General features: G+C 42.3%; 1 protein-coding gene across 2 annotated transcripts in view; it reads left to right on the top strand.

Annotated features, from left to right (window-relative positions):
* The window catches only part of LOC128889070 (Krueppel-like factor 6), a 409,458-nt gene that overhangs the window by 163,541 nt on the left and 221,463 nt on the right, over positions 1–24,454 (top strand). For both annotated transcript variants that reach the window (XM_054146392.1, XM_054146393.1), the window contains one exon: positions 3,970–4,135. In XM_054146392.1, coding sequence (XP_054002367.1) covers positions 3,970–4,135 — 166 coding nt within the window. The remainder of the gene's footprint in view (positions 1–3,969; positions 4,136–24,454) is intronic.

Raw genomic sequence — 24,454 nt, 5'->3', positions numbered from 1 at the left:
AAGTGAAACTTTAATCGCACTTGCTAATTTTGAAACACGGTTCATTTAATCAAAATCATTCCCACGTGATGGTAAACATTTTTTCCCAATGATTAATATCGTTGGATGTCCCAGATTTTTAAAAATTATTAATCGCCACCTTCGTGACGAATGATGTGTCACTTGTATAAATGAAACTTTAATCGCACTTTAGTATTTTTAAAGTACGGTACGTTCAATCAAATTAATTTCCATACGATTGTACACACTTAGCATTTGTGAAACGTCGTGCATTTGATGAAAATAATTTCTACATGATTGTACACATTTTTTCCAATGATTAATTACTTTGGATACCCACGATTAATTAATTTGAATATTCCAGACGTTAAAACACGAATACTTTTAGAAATAAAAAGTTCTTTAGATGTCGTTCGTACACCTTTATCAGTCTTCGTTTATATGCACCGAAGATGCATTCTTCTTTTGGTGATGTTATAGTTTTGGCGAGGAAATTTATGCGTGCCTAAATCACAGATAGTCCAAATATTTTAATAAAATAGGAATGCTTTCCTCGCTCTTTCAGACACTTTAATATATCGTTGTCAAACGAGTAATACATTTTACTACGTGATAATCCGATTTTCATATGCATCTGTTCCCTATTCTCAATTTGCTCTGATCAATCGCAGACTAATCTATCATAGACGATTAATATTATTTTGACTAAATGGTTAAAGCACGTTTCTTCTTTATACTTAAACCAGGCAACAGATTGTATATCGAAACAAATTACGAATATTAGCAGCGTTATATTCGTCGAAGACTTCAGACACCTAAGGATCTCTTTTGTTCTCCGCATAACTTCAGACAGGAGATTAATCTGGAGCAACTAGAATCGTATTCAATGAGCTAGATTAAAAATTAGATGCCATTTTGTTGTTGGATGTCGTTCTCGCGTGTGGTACAGCCATAAATCTTCTCAAACGGAGGGAAATGCGCAAGTAATTAAGCGCGACAGGCCAACACCGACGATGATCGTATAATTATCTCGCTGGCAAAAACGTAACGAAGACAAATTAATGCCTCGGATCTCTGCGTCGTGTGAAATTACGATTTCTTCAAATTACTCGACCCGTAAACACCACCCTCCTTTCTCAAAGGTTGCATGATACATGCGTGCGCTCGTCAGAGCCAGAACAGTCATGATGGATTCCATGATCTTCGAGAGACACGCCTCGAGTGAACATTTTAAACAACTTAATTGAATAAATTCAATGAATGCTTGGCGTGGAGTAATTGTCAAAGATTATCTCTCCAGTCATATCTAATTGAACGTTTCACTCGACAATATTTCTGGTCCTCTTCAGAGTGAGAATATAGAATTATATACAAAATATTGCTTGTCTAATTAATAATATTAAGTCCAATAGTGGCTTTAAATTAGAACATAACGAAAGAGCACAGAATAATTTGCGTATTATACAAATAGGGACAGAAAGAGATTGTAAAAATTGTATACTTTAATTCTACATGTAAACTTGATTGCTTGATTAACAATTTAAAAAAATGTAGAATTAATGGTAAACTGTTTTCATCGAAACGCTTCATTGCATATGCCTGGAAAAGCATTCATCGTCGGTAACTTCATTGGACGTTGTGGCAATACCAGTTCTTCGTATCAGATGTTCCAGGTCTACTGGTATAATTATGTAGAAGGTGATTCTACGTGTAAAAGTGAATAAAGAAATTGAGATATAATTTTATCTTATACGTGTCATCGTTTTCGAGTTATTCGATTTTGAATATTCATAAGGTACACGCAGGATTGAGCAAGACTTGCTCAACGTGTCTGTCTATTGCTGGCTATTTCTACTTGCGTCTGTTTGCAAATATTGATACTACTCGGGGATTAGCTGTTTTAATTCTTTGTAACTTTCTCTTGTTAGTCTTTGACGTAATTCAACAAATTCTGATTTCTAAATAAAATAATTAATTTAGCAACGAACCGAATAACAAAAATATTAATTATTCTTACTATCAAGAAAATTACTCGATGTACTTTATTATAAATTCGATAATGAATTTTATAGATTTAATCTTGACGTTACTCAAATTTTTATTATAAATTTGGATTCGTATAGGTCTCACTCTGATGTATATCTCACAAGTATCGTGCACTGAAATTAAACACATCTCCAACAAGTGAAGTGTTTGGATAACCAAATCAAATTTCGTTACTTTACAAGATTAATTATTAAAACGCACTATCGCAGCTAAACTCTCTGTTACGAATTTGATAATGAATATTCATAGATTTTCACCTTGACGTTTCTAAAAATTCCAAAGAGCCATATAGCATTGAAATCAAATGACAAATGACGTATTTCGCTAATGAAAACTGACTCCGTCACGCGTTCGTCATCCGTGCGTCAACCCTGTCGATCGGGCAGACGATCGAAGACGATGGAAGCAACTGGATAGGCTCGATCGTATAGACAAGTGGGCAGCTCGGGTCACTCTGATCTCGTGGGAACTGGTCGTGATTAGTCCACGTCAATAGCAACGCTAGTTATGCTAATTGCGCGAAAGCACTTCGGCCTGCTACCAGCATCGAGCGCTGCTGGAGATAAGCTAGGTACGAAGGTAGTACCTTTGGCTATCGATTTATCGGACTCACTCCCTCCGAGGGATTTCAGATCGGCTGGCCGATCACTGGAGTACGATAGCTTCGACTGCGATGCATGAATTCCATTCGACGACTGTGCGATTTGCTCTGACGAATTCACGACGTTTCGTGAATGTTAATTGTTTTCGTTAATTTTCCGGTATCAAACAGCTCGTTTTCTTTTGTTCAATTGCTTAATGTTCATTTCATTTTATTCTGTAGGTAGTAAGAAGTAATATAAAAGCAGGTCACTCGTAAAAATCAAGAAAAGTAAACGGGTTTATCAATGCATTATTATTGCATTATTCCTTGTAGTTGATTCAGAATTAACGATACATAATTAAACATTCTCGATGCTGTTGTATACCAACGCATACATCATTCAAATAGAGTCGATGATATCTTAAGATTATCGGCTTGTAACGACAATAATCGCGTACAATGCACGCAATCATATTTACTACGTAGACGTGTGGAAGAGTTTTTTGAGGTTTTGGCATGACCACGATGTCTAGAAAATGAGGATTCTCGGAATGCACGTGCTTCAGAACGGTTGAGTGGTAGCAACGAGTGTACATGTGTGCGCGTGTGCGGAGGTAAGTGCGTTCTTGAGGCAACCAGTGCGTTATGAGAGAGGGGTGTAGCGAGTATAGCGAGTTGTGAGTGCGTCAAGAGAGTTTTCCGAGAGGGAACGGTGAGAGACTGTAGAAGTGGTCTAACGATAAGTGTAAAGAGGGCAATTACTCGCCATTCCTGTATTATGCACAATATTATATTTGAATATACAAGCTACCGAGAAGTATTTCGAATAATTATATTCTACACAATTTCGGCTGTACTTAACGGAATTCTTCCTGTAGAAATTGAAGCCACAATATACTATTCATTTTACTCAACGAAAATAGATACAGTCCTTAGTTATTAAACTTTTATAATCCATATATTAATTACGCTTAACCCGTCAATTCCGAAAGGCATCTACAGGTGCCGCATTTTTAATTGTTTTTGTACATTTTCTGAATCATATTTTGATTTTGTGGAGCATTCCAAGTTAGTTAAGTTTAGATGTAATTTAGCAGATTTAAATGAAAAAATTTGGAAAAAAAATCGGTCAGAGCGTTTTCAAGACCTGCCGGATCAAGTAATTCATAGTTTTCTATGTGTTCTATTATTTAGTCAGCGCACAAGCGTCAAGAAAGTTAACCACGATGCAATCGCTGTCGAGATAATTGGCGTTTCATACCGTCTCGATAGATAATTTCATGAAAAATGCGTTGTACCTGTCGCGCAGTAACTAACGACCGTGTTTGCTCTTGTTTCAGGCGGCGGGACCGCCGGTGCAGCTGGAACCAGTGGACCTGTCCGTGAAAACTCCTGTGGTGTTGCAGGTGCCTCGGTACAGTCCAGCGGCTATAATTACAGCAGCGGCTAGAAGAATCCCTTCACCTTCGACGACACCCACGCCACCGCCGCTCTCCATATCTACCGGTGAGTGAATGAAATTTAACGACGCGTCCGTTTATCCACCTGAAAGGGGATCTTCCTTGTTCGTTTCGATAGTGAATAGAAAGCCTGCGAACAGAAATCTCATATTGTAAAGGTAGAAGGTGGATCCGTGCATTTGTGTAAAGCAACATGCGCATACATAGCACGCGTAACCCATTTATGGTATATACACAATTTGAAAGGTTTCGAGTAGGTAGTTTGGATGATACATGCTGGTATGATTTGAATAATATGGTTTGGGTAGGCGTATGCAAGCATGATTCGAATGTCTTCGGACGAGTTCGTCGATACTTTACGAGAAAGACATTGTAATCTATGAAGAGATTTCTATCATCTTCGTGTATATTGTAATCTGTAGAGGAATTTTTATTCCGATATATTTTGTAGGAATTTTTATAATATCGATGCATGTTATTAGTTCATCCCAGAAATTCGTGCCGGAGGCTGTCAATGTTTAATAAAAAAAATTACAGAAATTTTGTCTCTCATTTTGTTTCATTTTACAAGAAGAAGACTATAGTCTGCCTCATACTAATGTCTTGTACTAATACGTTTAACGTTCAAAAATTTCCCTTTTCTCTGTAATTTTTATTCGAAACGAAGTCTGTTAACAAATGCTTTGCGTACGACATCGTAACGTTTCAGGCTTCACAGAATTTATTTAACGCGGCACAATTGACCAATTCGACAAATTAAAGAAGCGCTTACTTATAAAATTTCTCCAGGAGTTCTAAATGACCTCCAGAACTCGAGTTCGACGTACGCGATCCCTAGGCTAGAAAAAATGATTGATTTCATAATCCAGTGATCCTCATCGCGCACCTGCAACGAGGACGATCACGAGCGTTTAACGCCCGGTCGCGATAACAGGCGCGCAGAAGGTGCATTCGAGAGGCGCGTTTAAAATTCCACCATTCGCAAGACCGTACAATTCCACATTATGAACCGAAGGCGAAGCTAACCGCCTATCGGCTCTATTGCCTGTCCCTACGTGCGTCTGTATACATGCACGCGTCTGCACGTGCACGCAGGTGGATGCGGGTGCATACAGATGCACAGACCGCGGAATACCGCGGCTGGAAAGTGGCCCCAGCGCTCGCTTATGGGTAAACTCGCGGAGATCTCCGCCGATTGCGTTGCTTTATGGGTTAATTATGTTCGATTTTTCTTCCGCGTGGAGCCCACCGACCCCGACCATTCTATGGAAAACCGATGCGCGTCCCGACGTCGACTACGGTTGCGCCGCGTTTTACGAACGAGCCAAGGCTGGCCGATAGGTTGCGTCCTTGCCTCGCCATCATTAACGATTAGCCACACGATCGATGCGCGATAAATGTCTCTGAACCGCCCCGTGGCCTCTAGAACACGTCCTCCTGATACGGAGAAGGTGTCCGCGTTGAAACTTCATTAAAAGGTACACGCAGTTGCTATTGCTATAATTTGAGAATTTCTGTTGAACATATCGATATTTTGATTTGAAACAAAGTGCGATGGTACAAGCGACAAGGGGGTGATTCTACATAAAAAAATAAGTCGAAAATATAGAATAAAAAATTTTTACGCGAGGCTTTGTTTTTGGGAAAACCGTCTTTAAATTTTCGTTCGGGTACGGGTGTACTTGATCGTGTCTCGTTGTAACGAATCTCACTGTAGATCGTTGTCTCGATGGTTATTATCGCAGTTTAAGTTCGTTTTTATCGTAACAGAAAATTAGGAACACGTAATGAAAGAGAATGTTAAAGTAGTCATAAAGTTTATTATTATAAAAATTACTTCTACTTTTCTAATTAAATTTTTATGATAAAATACACGTATTAGTGAGTTTAATTATATATCCAATCGCTACCTGTTGGTAACGTGTTAAAATTCATGCTTTCATTTGCAACGCAATGATTCAGACCTTCTGTAACGCGAAATGATCTTCCACTGTACCGAAACAACTTCTGTAACTACCTCTCGAGGCGCTACCTATGTACGACTCTCTCAAAATACAAATCATATTTAGAGATGGCCAATTGTTCGTCGAGATTTAGGAGCCGCGTACCATCGAGTGTGTTCAACGTTCGCTCGTGGAAAAAAAGAAGAGGAAATTACGCACCGACACGTTTCGATACCGTGCAACCGACTGAAACACCGTAACGGAAAAAGAACTGCTAATTCCTGAAATAATCTTAAAAGACCTTAATGGCCACTGGAGAGAACTACCAGTTTCATAGGCGCACCGGTAAAAAGTCGTTTCTCGCGTAAAGTACCGTGCAACACGGTACGCTTAAGTGTTCGAACCGCGAAATCGCCCCGGTTGGGGGCACGAGACACGCCCCTTTTTTATTGCCAGGAATCACGACGAAGGGAATGAAAAAATAAAAAGGAAAAACGACGAAAAGCAAGGCGTGGAACAGAGACGCGAGGCAGCGTGCCGCGCTCCCTGGCCAGCATTTGGACCCGCATTCACTTCCATTTCTGGATTAATGACCACGCACACCTGCGCAAAGCGGTATCCGAATGCGATTGGGGTCGCAACCCGTAGTCCTTGCCCCGGGGCATCGTTGTCGTGTAGTCACACCAGGCTCGTCGCGAGCCGTGTTCGTCGCTCGAAATCGCTGGGAATATTTTTCTCTTGCGAATCGCCGTCAGCGCGCCTGGAATAGGCAATTTGGTCGTTGGAGGATGCGACCAGGCCCTCATCCTGACAACTTCGCGTTCAGAAACGCGCCAAGGTGAACTGTTACTGTGATTATTATTGTCAGACGTCTTCATCGCGTCTCCATGCCTGAAAGTAATCTAATTCGTGCATGCACGGGGTGTTCGACTACTGGTTTCCGTCGGTCCAAGTAAAACGTAAATTGGCAATACCAAAAAAAAAAAAAAAAATTGTCTGAAGTAAGAAAGGATACGTGAGCCATTCACTGCACAAATCGGCTAACCTCACCAGTCGCATAAAAATTGTAACGTTACTGACGATTATTTTTTGGCTATTCTTTCTTATTATGTAGTTTTACATACCGTTAGATGAAAGCTACATCTGATTTAATCATTCTACGATATTTATTTGAATTTATGTTATAAAACTTAATATATTTTCATATTTCTTAATTACATTATGTTCAGCAAGCTGTAAACACATCTCCTAACGTCAGTTACTATTTGATAGTCGACGTGATCGTTTACAATTTATAATATGGGACGGAAAAGCAAGTTTTCCCTGGTCTTCTGAAAACTCGCTATATTTTACACCTGTCACTCACATTCTTCTAATTCGTGTACATTGTCTCTGTACGATCCTCGATCAACCTACATTAATGAAGTACGTGGTTGCAAAGTGGAAGATTGATCACGTACAAACAAACTGGCCTATCGAAACGCTAAGCTTTCCTTGGTATTTATTATCATTGAATCAACATTCCCCTGTTACAATCTCCATTAACAAGTGTGTCGCCACTGCTCTTGCTCCATCTAGGGTTTCACTGAATAAGGTGCTTTCGGCAGCTCTATCAATCTTATAAACATAGTGTACAACCTTGTCGCTGTTAGGACAGATAACATACGACGCTGGCAATGTAATTGTAATACGAACCTAATTTCATGTACCGAAATGGAAATATTTTCAGAAGTACTGGGTTGATTCATAAATAACTTTCGCTGCTGGCTAAATGGAAGTAAGGATTATTTAATTTTGATTAACCACGAATATACAGTGACTTGTGTCGATATCCGGACACTACAGTACTTTATTCATTATTACAATGTACACTTGACCACGATATAGTTTATACATTTTTTGTTGTGTGATTCGTTAGAACGTATAATCTTTTTAACAGAAACGTAAATTTTATTTTTTCAACACATCGAATTTGTAATGCAACAAACAATATACTAGATAATGTATTATTCCTGCGTCGCATTAATATTCAGTCACCCAATACATTTCGATGCTGGTGCAACGGTACACAGTAGTGTTATTCGAGCTGAAATGAATTTTATTCCTCAAGCTGCCACAAAGTTATACTCATAACTTCGTGGAAAGCTCGTTAGGAGGATCGAAATGGTCCGATTAATATCGACATTCGTGAAAAACGAATAAACTCTAACCTAGGACAATGCAGAACTTTAGGTTCCTCTGGCATACGTGGTTCTAACAACCCCTAAGTCTCCATACCCATGTCCACGTGAATATAATCTTACATCTGCAATATCTCTCATGCATCGATCGTTATGGACCCTCCTAGAAAGCCAACTTTGCTCCAGGCACGAAGTTTGTTTCGACTTGAAGGACAAAATCTGTTTCATCTCGCTACCATATCAAGCACGGAATGCACAATTTACTACACCTATTGTTCTCCTTTTCCACACTGCGATATAATAATTGTTTTACGCACCGATGAATCAAACAAAAGATGTTCGAACCGGAGACTCCGATCAGCAACAACAGCCGAGGACCACCCCAAAGTGATCACTATGCCCGTAAAGAAGCGCACGCGTGACCGACGTCAAGTCCCCGTTCTGTCGACAACGGCTCGCCGAGGCTGCCCATTTCTCAAGGTGTTTCATTTTTCGTTGCGTCAACAAGCCTCCGGACATCCCGAACGCAGCAGTGCGCGCGGCTGAATGTGCAAGGAGAACCGTGGCCAGCCGGTCGATCGACTCCACGGCTTTGCACGCGTATATGGTATCCACGCACGATCGGAATTTTCCGATAGCCACCAACCGGCGATTTATGGACGCGCGAGGAAACGGACACGAGCCGTTATACAAGGCCTCGGCTCGGGCCTGGAAAGGGTAGGCCCGACGTTCAAAGTCGATGTTCAATATCTGCCTGTATTATATCGCCGCGGGGTATCGGCGCTGCCAGCGTTCGCTGGAAAAACAATTCTTTCGATCGTCACGCGAATCGTTTCATTTAATGAAAGATTCGCTAAAAGGACCTCCAGTCATTTATTGGTACCGATGGACTGATCCGTAGGCAGTGTAGCCGTCTAATTCCGTTGAGGATCTACTGATTGGTCCGCGACTTCTCTATTTTCCCCAAGTTGACTTGACCGATGTCAGGTACCTGTTGGAATATTTATTTTAATTCGACTTTTTATTTTATTACAAAAATAAATGTACCGAGAATATATGTACAACGAATAGAAAAGAATAAGTATAGGATGTGGCCCGCACTCTGCACACACTATTTACAATCGCCTATCATTTTCCCAACTTCATCAAGTATTCTACAGAAATATACCATCTTTCTCCAAAGCAATTAGCTTGAGGCACCGACAAGCCTAGAGCCACCACTGTTACGACACGCCCAAACGAAACTAATCCCGAATCCCATATTAATTTGGATCGTCATCGGTTCGCAAAGGAGCGCCGACCTTCGGCGAATTTCTAATTTGGCTTCGATTCTTTATGCGAGGTGTATTACGAGGCGGTCGGATCACTTTCGCGTGGTGGCCCTTTTACCGAATCGCTGCACGCCTCGCGGACATTCACGTATACAAACAAGTGACGTCACTTCTAGATCCGTGGGACATTCGTATCCCTCGAGTGAACGCGTGACAAGTTTCCTTTATAACTGTGGAACGTTTCGAAAAGGGAGTCAAAGGGGGCCCCGATGAGAGCCGCGAGGCGTAACAACGACCCGACCGCGCTAATGTGGTCATCAACTTTTACGAGATTTGTACGGCCAATATGCTAGAAAGTCAACGGTTAACGACTTGGCCAGTGAACGGGTAAAAAGAGAGGTACATAAATGGCCCTTTTACCACTCTGCGTTCTTAATTGCGCCTTTTCGTACGACGTGCCTGACTCGTGTTTTCCATATTCGACTCAAATTCAGTACCACGAGTCTCGCACGTTGTTGCAGGTTAAAGGATTAAGCTAAGAACAACATTTCAAAACTCTCTTATATTTATTTAACAAATAAATAATCGACAGTTTAAACTAAAAATGTACGATCTTCTTTTGCAATAATTCGTGACACAAAAGGCTATAAATTTCTACCATGAGTAATTGCAATCAATTTAAACTACAAGAACACACTTTTCTTCTAAAATGGATCAACATACTCGAAAGTGAGGACACTACATTCGCGACGAGTGTAAGAAATTGTGGATGTATTATTCATCCGAATACATCATCGAGATGCAGCGCGGTGGCTTTGCAGTTGCTGATAAAAAAGTAACAGAACTCGCGAACGGTTATCGAGTTTCGGAAAAAGTATGTTGTCGCAATTCTAATGAATAGACGGACGGTGTCGACAGCACTCTTTGTCATCGCGAATGTCAGTAACACGTGCGCTCGTGATAGTTTAATGTCGATAAATCTGCGTCGTATTTAAATTTTTTAACGAAACATAAATGGCATAGGAGATATTAAATTTTTTAATTTTATACGAAAGCACACACAATTACAATTAAACGTGCGAGACGATGTCATTTCCCTTCTTTAGAAAATCTTTTATAACAAGAGTTTAATATATTCTTGATATGGCGAGGACATGAATATCTTACACGCGTTATTATCTCTTTATTTGATATTCAAATTAAAAAAAAAAAAAAAAAAGAAGAAGCCTAAAACTTTTCCGATAAAAGCCCCCGACTTTCGCGTTCTCTTTCTACGAAACACCGACTCGTATTTTGTTCGTGCATATCTCTGTATCATATTTTGATTACTTTTTAAGCAAGGCACTTCAAAAACATATATTTCTGAATACTTTGTGCTTGCCCGAGTTTATTCTGCACGATCACTAAGAAAGCTTGCCGGACTACACGATGTCCCTTCAGAGGTGACATCAGAGTGCAAAGGGTGAAAGAAAGCATCCGGCTAGCACGATCGCGCGGAATCGAAACGTCGGCGCGCAGTTTCACGCCGATTTTTCCCGGAGCGTTAATTTTATTCGTTAAAAGCACAGGTCGGTATCTCGCGCAACCTTCTCGGAGAAAGTCGCCCGACGACTCGTGAGGCACGAGCTTTTCGTATAATTCACATCCGGGAGAGGAACGCCGCGCTTCTGTCTCTCCATCCTCTCTTCCACTCTTCTCGTCGGTTCTTCCTCCTCCCCCCCCTCCCTCCCCCCCTCCCCCTCCCCCCCCGCCGCCGCCGCTAGTTTTAACGGGGCGAAGATGACGGATAGCGTACCGTTTGTTGGGAGTCGGCTCAAGCCGACGCTCCCAGAGTTTGATTGTCTTTGATTAATTACTCGTGCCGTTTCTTGGCCGGCGGAAGCCGACGGGTAGCAATCTAGATAATGCGTAACCGTATTAACGGTTCGGCGTAATCTTTTTGTCTTTAACGCCGTTGACTGCTGCGATAAATTCGCGCGCGAGTCCTAGCCGACAGCGCAGGATCGAGATTTTGCAGATCCCTGAGGTTACAGGTATCGCGAGCCTCCGAATAATATTTTTAAAGAGGGAGGTGGAATTGAGGAAAAATTGAACTGGAGTGGGAGGTTCGAAGCGATCTGTGTCGACGAATTTCTTAGTTTAAGACAAATTTAGAATCAGCATTTTTAGTGGAAAAGGAAGGGGTGTTTACCAGCGTAGGAAGATGATTGGTCCTAGATAGCGCAGGATCGAGATTTTGCGGACCTCTGAGGTTACGGGTATCATGGAATATCTAATAGTATTTAAAAAAAAAAAAAGGGGTACAAATTAAAGGAAAATTTATCTTGAGTGAGGAGTTCGTAGTAGCCTGTCTCGGTGCATTTCTTCTTTTAAGAAAAACTTCCCAATTGAACACGAAACTTCCGTTTGAAACATGAAAGACGATAAATGAAAGTACCTATTGTAGACATTTCAAGGCCAACCTCATCTCTTTAAATTGACATCATTATACTTTTTATTGCATTAGATGGCAATCAGCGGTGTAACGATTGGAAAGGCTTATCATACGAGGTCGTTCGGGATCGTAAACAGCGTGCTTGAAAGTACGTTCTATCGACGCGGAGTTCGATGCTTTGAGCATCCGTCGTGAAAAATAACGCAACGTATACTTTCGAGAGTTCGTGGCCTGGAATGGTACCCGACGGGTAGTTCGATTCGTTTTGCAACGGACTTCGACTCTAGAAAAATAAACTTGATCTTGATGGTGGCCTCGACTCTCCTTGAAATTTTAATGAATTTGTCGACCTTTTTCAGGCGTTTGGTGTTTTCTGTTTAAAAAAATCCTTGAGAGGTATCACTGGACTAATCCTAGACGAGTCATGCTAAATTTGAGCAGCATATCGGCGAGATACTAGAAAATCCAATGTTTTAGGAGCATCGCATTTATCTTGTATAGTATCTCGTTTATGCATAGTGTGTGTATGATAATTAATATGTTTCGTAGGAAACGTCAGTGAACCTCAATGAGATATTCCAATCCTATCAACGTGGAATTAACTTGATAACCTACGTACCTGGAGAGGTTCATATTTTGTGTTAAAATAATTATTCATCAACGACTAAATACAGAGCATGAAATTCAGGGACCTTGGTGGGAAGAGTCCTGTCCACGCAATTTTATTTTTTTTGTGGAAGCTTAAGATGAGACGCAGCGATTCTTCAATCTCGAATTAGTTTCGATCACGAATCGGGCTACATTTTCAAAGGTCTAAGCTTAGCATCCGTAGCAAAGATAAAATAATTATTCATCAACGACTAAATACAGAGCTCGAACAATCAATATTAAAATTCATCAAAAAATGAAGTCTCCTCGATAAAATACATATCATTCATCGAAGAATAAAACGAAATACCCATGCACCTATTGCCACTGTTTTTCCTTCAGCCACGATCGCAACCGTGAAAGGTGGAATCGGACTGTGGAATTCAAACGTGTTACTTCGACACGTGGGTGAAGTGTTCGTCGCATGAAAGGTCGCCGTCGGACGCGTCCTACGCGTTCCGCGACAACCGTTTAGGCAGATAACGGAATCGCGACAGCTTCTGCAGCCGATTAGAAGTTAAACTAAAACGTGAAACACGTGCACCTCGCGCAGTCACAGCGTGACGCTGTGTTGCCCCAGCAAATAACGACTCGTTATCATAGCGTTTCCTTATCGCGAACAGTGAGTCTGCCAGTGGCGCGTACCGACCATCGAGATAAATCCTTGGCGAATAGGTGAAACGATTATCGGCGACTGAGTGGCTGATCGGATGATAAAGGCTTGTAGTAACCAGCAGGTTGGATTTGTAGATGTCAGCGACAATCAGTTTCTCTGAATGGAGCCTTCGAGCTAGCGCCATTTGCCATGGTCGGTTCGACTACGGAGAACTGATTTGGAGATTCAACCCTTTGCACTCGAGATGCTTTCTTAGCGTTCTTTGCCACGGATGCTAAGCTTAGACCTTTGAAAATGTAGAATCGAAGAATCGTTGCATCTCATCTTAAGCTTCCACAAAAAAAAAAAAATAAAATTCTGTGGACAGGACTCTTTTCACCAAGGTCCCTGAATTTCATGCTCCAAAATTGACTCTTAACGTTTTTAGGAAAGTAACTGGCTGGGTAAAATGATCAGTCAATGGCGGCAATAACGACGGAAAGAATCCTGGTCATCGAACAATAGCTTCGGAGACAAAGATGGCCATCGAGGAGACAGTTAACGCAGAGACCAACAAGAAAACCAATCTTTCTCGTTCCTATTTCTCGGTTTTTATCGTCGTCACTCGCCGAGGTTATTTTTAATGGGCGCGCAATTTTCGCGAAATCCGGTTGGAAAAAAAAAGAACGCGACCGGATTCAGAAGTGTCGCGGTTTTATTAGCGGCAATTAAGGCGACGTTTATGGGACCTTATCGGGGACAGAGAGCACACCGCGGGCATGTTCCGTCGATCGAGATAAATCTCAGGTTGAATGGCAAAACGATAATCGAGATACAGGAGAGACCACGAGAGTGGAAGAGAGAAAGAGAGAGTCGCTGGTAAGACGAGTAGCAATAGGCGGCGGTCATATCGCGCTCGAAGCATTTCGCGATAGGATCTCAGATTCTTCGAGGGGTACGCGTATAAATGTACAGGGCGACCCCTCTGAAGTGCAACAGATCATTTTCTTGGAAGGTATTAACGACAGTAGTGTGCATTTTTTGTTGGCCTGAGGATGCAGAGAAACCTTTATATGGCTGTGCTCTTCAGGACTCTCTCAACAGTTTCAATCAAAAATACGTTACTTTCCCGGACGTTAACTCTTTGCACTCGAGGCATTTTTTCTGGTATCTGTCAGCAACTCGAGATGTTTCTTAGCATTCTATTGCCATGAATTCTAAGCTACCTAGATTTGAGAATAAGGTCACCTTTACCTCGCCGACAATCATTTTATCGACACTTCGAGCTCCATAGAAATGAAACCTAAAGAAACATTAAATAGATTTGCTGCGTGAAACCTAATGGTGACTGAGAGTCACCTCTCGAGTGCAAAGGGTTAAACTGACCATGAAAATTTTAAGACAAGAGATACCTGGATCTTCCGAATCACAAAAGGCTCACTTGGGAAATTCACACGAAGTTAAAGAGAAAACACTTGGACTCAAAAATGGACAGCATGGTATAAAAAGGCTATTTTGTATTAACCAACTTTTTCTATGACTCCATACCCTTTTTCGATGCTCCTTCTTCCCAGGTTCGTAATTTGTCTAGAATTTCAAATTAACAAAATAAAGATAGAAGATGTATGCTGTTAGAAATTGGACGGAATTAAATAAATATGTGATAATGAAATACGTACATCGTGGTGTAAATGACGATTGGAAGCTTGAATGAAAGTTTGAGTCATCACTTTGATATTACTCAAGCGTCTGAGCGTAAATTGTATTGGTGCTTATCAGTGATGTATGCAGATCCAGCAAAAGTTGATTCGAATTTGAACTTTTCCTGACGATTAGAACCAGTTTTAAAGTAACCGATTCCTACGCGCATTAATTATGCCGTGCGTGATTTATCTAGTAAATTGTAAGTACTCTTGGAGTTGTCGTTGACTATATTATCCAGAATGTAGAAAATGCAACAATGTTACAATGATTGACCTTTTACCACAGCGTTCAATTGTATTTAAACACATAAACGTAGAGAATGAGGGAATCGGAATTCCATCTAATGGTAAACGTTTACGAATCAGACTTCTGTTTTCTTTATTTTAATCAACGCTATCAAGTTTGCCTTGGCTTCTTTAAACGAAACCTGCAACTTCTTATTTCATACCTTGATTTGATGCAAGATACGCGAGTGCAGAATTATCGATGGTGGTAAACGATGAATCACATTTGTTTTTCTCTCTCATTGGACAACAAACATAGATCGTGGTTCCCTAATAAGCTATTCCAAGTCCTCGTCTGTAAAATGAATTGATTTCATAAATTCCACGTAATGTCTGAGTCTCTATTCGTTACATTGACGTATTACACAAATATGTGTATAATGATGATAAGGGAGAGTTTCTTTGGCAATGGTTGCAAAGCAAAACAAAAATTTCGTCGTATGATAGAAATTCTAATCGACGTTTCGTCATCTCAATTATTCCCCCTTTCATCTAATTATATCTTGAAAATAGTCGAATCAATCAATAATGAAAAGAAAAGAGTGCTACACGTGTCTTGCACTATTAACAGAAACCTTTTTTTTTTATTCAGAAAAGGGGACCTAAGAAAGTCGCGATTAATTTGATCGATTAGAAATAATGATCGTATCGACACGCGCGTAGTTTAATCGCAGCTTGCCAAGAAGTTACGAGAAGTCTGAAAAGTGTGCGGAGACAACACAAGAGGGAACATTAGAGATGTAGAAGAGACGAAAGTCGAGAGAAGAGCTTCTTAGCCAGGGCAAAGCGTGAGGCGAATCTTTAAGTCGTTTTACGCTTTTACATAACGCCGACGTTCCGTTGCGCCACGTTTTCGTCCTCGTCACGGTGTAAACGGTTGGTACCGTTCCTTCTTCGTGTCTAACCTCCTCCTCCTTTTCCTCCGCCTCCTCCACCTTCCTTGGCAGCCTTCGCTAACTCTTTTCGAGTGCCTAAACCCACCAAGCTTGTGTAAGCCGTGGCGATGGAAACGCGTCCCCTCGTAGGAAGAGTCTTCAACTCCACTTCCTGTTGCGCGAACTCGACTACGTTTCTTCTTCTTCCTCGTGGGTTCCTTTCAGACGATTCAAACAATGCTGTGCGACATACTGTTTACTGTTTTAACCTTTTCATCACTTCACGTGGATCGAGTAACCGAGTTCCAGCCGGAATCTTCATTATTAATGCTTCGATTGTTATTACTTTATCATTGTTTAATTTGACTTCATGCATTTAGGTGTGTTATTATTTGTACAGCAATTACACGCAACCAAGAATATTTTCTCTTTTTCAGTCGAATTATTTTCTCTTTTTTCTTCGGTATTCGTAAAAGAATACAATTTCTTTTTAAATTAGGACGCGTCCTATTCGTGAGATGTTAGCGATTGCGAGTATCGAAAAATATCGATACATTTGACCATTACAAACATTTTTTTATAGCGAAGAAATTTTCTTTTTCTTTCACCGATGTATGAGAATATTCCAGACCAGAAGAATAAAGTTATCAACTAAACTATTCTCAAATACGTTCTTTTATTCATAATGCAAAATTATAGTGCACTTTAGTCCGAACTTTGCGTATTAAAGAACGTCTTCCCCAGCACTTTTTAAGTGCAATCCTGGTATCTAATAGGTTATTACTAATTAAAAGAAGTTTCAAAGTGGTTCCTGCGAAACTTTTACGAAATCGCGTCGATTCGGAACGCGAAGAACCTGCGTAACACTCGGAAAGTTTCGATGAAATTGTTAAACGAGAAAGGAGTGATCCACAAAAAAAGGACTAGCTACTTTTATTATTATTATTAGGCTATTAAGTCCCCTAGGGAGTCATTAGCAACATGCTCGTTACTGAGCATATCAGCGATTAAATTATAATTAAATCAAACAGTACACATTACAGTATCACACAGAACTCAATACTTAGATACAATTGCTAAATAAGTACAGTATTACCTGATACTACATTTTAGAAAGAATAGTTCGTCCTTCCGAGAATCTTTCGATTTTTAATCGTAAAGTCAGTCCCATATAAAAATAGTGCCGCTATCCTCCTATCCATGTATGGTCATATATCTTAACAGCAAACATGGTAGTACTCTATATTGACAAAAAAAAAAAAAGAAGGTAGAGTGCCAATCAAGAGCGCCTTAGCGAACGAAACCCTAGATGGAGCACGAGCAACCAGTAGCGACACACTTTCGAAGAAATAACACACGAGCTCGGATTGACAGATCTACAGTTAAATTGGTCAGTGGAATGGAGAGGTTAATGCCGTTGATGATATAACAGAGACGACCGAAGAGCGTCAAAAATCCTTGACGTGCCCCCGGATCTAGAAAGGCTCCGCTGAGATTGATTAGCAGAATCGAAAGGCGCGTTTCTCGGTTGATTGGTTGCACATTCATTCGTCTATGCGACGTCCACCGTCGGCGAAAGAGGACGATGATGATCCAAAAGTGTTCGCTAAAGGCTCTCGCGCATCTTCAACCCGGAACCATCGATCGCTTTTTTTTTCTCTCTCATCGTGTGTACGATGGCGCGGTAGTTTCCTTGACATTATGTCCCCTCGTATACTAACCGCCTCTGCTCACTCTATTAGAGAAGCGATAGCAGGCTGACATTTCAAAGATCGAAGCCAGTCGCCAAGATCGTTGATCTTTGCAGTCTAGATCAGGTGCGCGGCAGATTTATTTCTGTTTCGTGATGATTCCCGCGGCCTTGAACCGATGATGTCTCACGGCTCTTTGTTCGCGATTACTGGGTACGTGTACGGATCCAAAAGTATGTGGCCTGACCTATAATGCACGGATGTTAGTACTGAGTCGGTATTGCGTTATAGTTTTCCACTGGTGAGGTATACGGGACTTGTGTTTTATATTCTTATGGTTCACCTTGCTCGAGACTGAAGATGAGACCAGAGTAAAATAGGCAATAACGTATTCTTATAATATTATACGAACCATTCGCTGCACGAACCGATTAACTCCACTTTTTGAAACATCTTACGTGATAAAGCACTTGGTGTAGTCATAACTTTTTATATGCATTATAACTTTCCTGAAGAGGAAAGAAGTCTTTTCAGTATCTATTTGCATTTGTATTATTTCTCAACGTTTTGTTTCGTGAAGTTAATGTTCATATTATAAATAAAGGAACATGTTCAGGAATACTTTAGTCGATAGATTCTTCTAGTCTGAAATATTCCTACATACTTGTTAAAAAAGGAAACTATATTTCATGTTACTAGGAAATACCTAGTCAGTCTAAATCAAAGGATTAAATTGATCGTAACAAAAACAGTAGTGGAAAATTTCTTCGTGAGTTTGTTTACATTAAATTTCATCTCCGCTACTGTTTTTGCTTCCTAACAACCTGTTCCTTTACGCGTGCGACGATTCTTCAACTTCACAACCCACGATAATGCAATGGATAAAATTTAGCATGGCGAGAAGCGCTCCAAGATGACCCTTGGCTCACCATCTGTAATGACAGAGGAAGCAATCACACTTGTGGAGAAAAGGTGCTGACGATGAGTGACAGATGTTTAACGGCCAAGGAGATTGCCTCTAGAATTGATCTGTCTAAAATAACTGTTTCGAGGATCCTACAGAAATATCTTTATTCGAATAAAGTTGGAGCGCTGAGAAACGTATCTTCTGTTAAAAGAACGCAACGAGTTAACGTTGACAAATTGAAATTTTAGGATTGAAACCTGAGCCATTCAAAAAGAAAAAGGAGAGAAAAAAACATTAAAATAAATAACAAATCATATTGAAAGATAATACACAATTCTTTATTCCGTAAAAGACATTTTATAGTTAAATAGACAATTCGGTATTTCATAAGAGACCATAGGGTGGGCAATAACTATTAGCACCTCGGATATCTTCGAAACTATAAGTTTCACGTTAAAAAGACAATTCATTTCTGGTGATTCTTGATCTCGGAGAACTCGAGATTAGATAGATATCATTCACGAAATCCACTCCAGGAAGTATCGTCGAGGTCTAATCCCCTTTTTCCACACCAGCCGGCTCGCACGGTATGATCGATCCCCAGCGTCATGCACGCACGTTACCGGTAATTAAGCACGTATACTAATCGGCCGCGTTAAGGTATGTACAGTCCGTCTAAGTGGGGTGCTCCTCTCCGACATGGCGGGGGCGTGAGAAGTGCCTTAGCCCTGTGACCTTCGTGGCCTCTAGGGTACCCCGATACTACTCCTCCGTAGGTACTCGACGTAGCCACATCGTGCACTTGGAGAGGGAGGAAGAGTAAGAGTAAGAGGAAGATACTGAAAGATAGAGAATGATAGAAGACGAGCCGTGTATCTCTACGCGGGTCTTCTCAGTTCGTCCGGTGTCGGTCGAGAACCGTACGGTCTGATCAAATTTTGACACGTTCGACGTTTCGCTCGATCTTCGACCTCTCGATTCGAGAATGGACAGGTTATAGTTCGCCCGTGAGAACGGGATATCGATTCGTTCCTATCGAGCTTCGCGCTGCTAGGTAAAAATTTATAGACAGCCTATAGACGGAGGAGCACCAAAAAGATCGATGACTTGGGATAAAAATGCGCGTTGAGAATATTTATTATTTTTTCACTCTGAGTCTTTGCGATCCAATATTACTCTGTGTTTGACGACTATAACTGTCGTAGCTCGAAAGAGAGCACGTCACAGCCGACTGGTTAATATAACAAAAAGAGTGTCCCACTTTGTGGACATCTGGAATGTAGACGCCAGCATGACACATTTTCAAGACCACGTACACTCATCCCTTCCGAACGATCAACCCTTTACTACGCGGTTAAAATTTCTCCAGCGACACCTCGAATCTCTCATCAACAACTACGACTCCCTCTCCGTCCTTATCCACGGCGAGAAGATCGTCAAATCACACAGGACTGACCATCCCAAACGAACCATCGAGAATCAGACTTTCCCTGCGTTCCTCCTTCGCGCTGTTTTGTTCCCCGTTTCTCATCCGTTCCGTGGACCCTCTCGCATCTCCCATCCGTCTCTCCCGTTGGTCCACGCCGACCGCGGACTTTCCGGACTTTCAGGCTCGACCTCGGGGCCCCGCGAGATGCGGTAGGAGAGTTAACCTTTCAGGAATGACTATTTCATGGCCACTTCCTGGGTTCAACGCTCCTGCGATTTCTATGCAGGTAGGGTAAAGGTATACACACGAATGCAAACACAGAGGAGCGAGGGGGGCCCCACACGGCCGGCCGGGAACGGTGTGTACGTGCACGCGCAAACCCTGAACCCTGACGTTCAGGAGAACCGTTCCGTTGTACCCGGGGCCTTATGTTCTGCGTGTACGCCGTGTAGAGTATCGCGGCGCAACGCGGAATAGGCGATAGGAGTGGGAGGGGGGAGGTGGAGGAGAGGACCTAAGGGATCTAACGCATTCAGGCCTGTGTGCGCTTGCATAATATTAGACCTTATGCAACCTGCCCTTCCCACACTTATCACTGCCTTCCACCTCCTCCTCCTCCTTCTTCTTCGTCTGCTTCGTCCCTTCCCCCCCTTCTTCGGGTCTTCCTTCTCTCGTAGCCTCGCGAGGAGATGGAGGGGACCGCTAGTGTTCGTCCGTGGATCCCCACCCTAGAAAAGGGGCCCGTGAGGCTCGTTGGAACGATTCCCCGAGCACGGTGCCCTTGGCGTTACGCTGAGGCCCCAGGGTGGGGTGGCTCGAGCCCAGGGCCTACCCGCGGCGATCGAGTGGAAGCGAGACTGAAGGAGAAGAGTATCGTTCCGAGCACGGGAAGACGAGTCGAACGGCTCGCGGGAACGGGACAGACCGAGGATCGGTCCGCGAGGGAAACGTTCCGAGGTGGAAGAGAGACGGTGGTCGTCTCTTGGACCTCGTGGGACCGCTGATGGGGTTGTGGACGGGACGGGGGGTTGGTGGAGGGCCCCCTCAGCTAAGTCAGCGGGGGTCAGAACGGAGATGCTCCGCGGTCGTGTCGGGCGGGGCTGCCCGCTCACGACTTGAACTATCGCACGCCCCCACTAGCACCAGCATCCACCTTCCAGCCTCGGCCTCGGACCGTTTTCTCGTCTGGACGCTGCGTCCTGGCCGTCTACCTACTCCGTTGCCGGCGCTTAATTCGATAAATAATGCTCCCGGCTCAAGGTTAGCCGCGCTAGATCCTTGTCAATTTGTATCGCGCGCGTTCGCGTTACTTTCGACTGCCTCGTTACCTGCCCAACCCGATCGGGACACTGGGGTCAGCAGACTCTTCCTTCGATTGCCAGGGTTACGGTGGTACGGTTTAACTGTCGTTATAGAATACTCGAATTTTTTAACTTTAAAAATTAAAGATTAACCATTTGCACTCCGAATTCTCTGATTTCGGTATGTTTTTTGCCGAGCCTCGCTCGACGTAGGATCGCAAAGGGTTAACACGCAGAAATTCTTTCTATTATTGATTCGCTTAACGACGCGATTTTCCTGTCTTGACTCTCAGGAGACGAACCTGCTCAGATCATAAACCGCCACGCATCGCCAACATTTGATAACCAACCTGCGTCCAACACCGGGAATCTTATAGATTCAAGATTTTTGCCGACGACCATGTACCCTCTTTGTTAACCCATAGACCGCGGGACCATTTTTGCTGGAAATTGTAAAAAGCGTACAGGCGTGAAATTAAAAAAAATATATCAGCTTATTACAAAAAGAAAGGTAATTCTCGAAAGATGGGCCACGTAAAAGATGTACCGAGAATTTGACAGAAAAATACACGGAGTGCATTTTGTAGAATTTTCATGCATTTTTCGACATTGAATAAGGGGATGCGTCTGTAAAGTAAGAAAAATTTTATATGGTAGACATCAAGACAATGCAATACAACATTCGACAAATTGAATCGAGTTTGTGCAGAACTAGTTCAGTGTATATGTAAATAAATACAGGATATCATCGGATGGTCATGAAACTGTAGAGGACGAACCTCGTTCTGGATAGTTGTGAAAAAAGTTATTAGAATATTAGTATATTAAATATACTGTCCCTAGGAGCATACTAATTAAAATAGTCACTCACGTCTTATTTAAGATTGTCACCTCTTGGCTGTTATATTTCGTCACTCAACACGCTCTGTGAATAAATTGTAGATCACTAAAGTTAGTCTTCAGGTTTCGCTGCTTAACGGACCATTAACAAACATCCAGGTTCGCGTCTTCTATAATCATAGTCTACTTAGTTTACGAGCTTTCCAGCGAGCGTTTATTTCTCGTTAACCCTGCGTGATCTTCCATCATTTTCACCGTCCATGGAAATGACCGCCGTTGGTGGCGCTAGTTTTTCGATGATCGATCGTAGAAACTTCTTCATAGGTGGTAGATGGGAACTATCACGCGACCAATGACCAGCGATCCGTCACTTCTGCACGCGAACTCGCGTAGATTCGTCGGTCTCACGACATCTGCGCACCAGAAAATTTCTTGCCTCGACTCTGGTCAATTTAAACGCAATTGTGATCGATACAAATCGATACGATCGTTTTAACGAAATTAGATGCATCTATTTGGAAATCGCATTCAGAAACGCGGGGGCCTCGCCCGTGTTTCCATATTTCCTGGTGACATTACAATCCATAGTCTAAAGCTTATATAAAATGGGAGATACTGTAAGTTTATATAAATTTAATATAAAGATTCCAAAAGGAAACATCACATGCCATATTAAATAATGCGTATTATGTCAGCAATTACGCAAACGCACGTGGTGGTGGTGAAAATACTTGAAACAACTGGACTAAAAACCCAGCCACCACAATCTTCCGGTGGTGCACCTATATCTTAGGTAATACATCGCCCAAAGATCTATCAGTACCTGTGAGTACTTCGAGCTCAAAGGGTCAACTGGTATGCATTGTCCTCGTTAATTAAAAAATCTTAGACACCTGAAGCTCATCTAACGCGGATTGGTTCGAAATTGCGGGACTCTTCCAATTCAATTTCGCGCGAAGATTCGCGAAGGACCATTTGCCGATTAACCGTCTGGATCGCGGGTACCTTCGAGATCATAATCGAGGCACGACCAAAGCTAAGGCGTCAAACTGGATCGCAATGACGCTGCGTATGTCGGCCAGGCGTCGATCGAGCATGGATCCATCGACCTGGCGAGGAAGTGCGCGGACACGTTGCATTATGCGAGAAGAAGGACCGCGTTGATCGACGTGTGCGCCCGTGTGGACCCGTTGAAAGGAGAAGAGGCGCGATGGCCGTGGTGTATCGTAAATTGCCTATCGTAATAAACGTATTATCGCAGCGGTATTGCCGGCGAACGCCACGGGCTGGGACGTGGCAGACAAGCTAAACGGGCCCGTTTTGTATCCGCTGGCACCTGCTTACACCGCGCATTAAGCCGGCTAAAGCCGCGGAAAATTGGCGCTCGGGCGACTCCTCGTCGACGCGTGCTTGCCCTCGTCGTTCCTTCTGTCACGGCCTTGAAAAATGAACGCGTGAGGTTGAGAAAGATCGGCGGCCGTTTCGGAAAGTATAATTTCCGAGCGGATGGTAATGACGCTCCCTCTGTCACGTACGGAACGTTTTTCCGTCCCGTTGCGTTAACTCGACTCTGCGTCTCGCAGCTGGGATTACGATAAGGATGCGCGGCGTAATAATGCTCGGGCTAGGTGTGTTTCCTTTCGCGCTTCTGCGCTAATTGCGGCTGAGTTCTAAGCAGGGGAGGGGTGGGAATGAGTTCTGTCAAGGGTGAATGCTAGTGGGATTGCTTTGAGCGAGTTTGATCTTCCGAAGGATGTGACGTTCGTATTTTTACCCTTTTCGGTTCAGATTCTTTTATGCCAGTACAGTTTTGTCGAGCTCCACTCGACACAGGATCCCAAAGGACCTTTTGCACTTTGGGGATGCTTCTTAATGTTCGCGACTAACTGTATGGGTATTTTGTAGACTGCTGGGAATTACAAGTGTTACTTTTTTTTGTAAAAGTGTGGATAATAATTAAATTAGGAATTCACTTCACTTCAAAGTCTATTTCTGGCTATGAAAAAATTATAAACATTATGCACGTTGACAATCAATTTTATTTTACTTAAATGCACACTAAAAAAAAAAAAAAAAAACGTAAACGTGGGCGGTACATTGTTAATCTTCAGAGATGCTAATTAAGCTTCGGTTTATATTGTTTAATGACTCACTGATGTTTGTCCAACATTTACCCAATATCATCATGTGTGAAGACATTTAAAATGATGAAAGTCCACGTTCTTGCGAGGGTATGCCTACAAAGAGAAACTCGGAAGTGCGA

This window comes from Hylaeus anthracinus, unplaced genomic scaffold (genome assembly GCF_026225885.1).
Source record: "Hylaeus anthracinus isolate JK02 unplaced genomic scaffold, UHH_iyHylAnth1.0_haploid 11994, whole genome shotgun sequence".
NCBI classification, from domain to species: Eukaryota; Metazoa; Arthropoda; class Insecta; order Hymenoptera; family Colletidae; genus Hylaeus; species Hylaeus anthracinus.
This window is presented reverse-complemented; position numbering and strand designations above follow the sequence as displayed.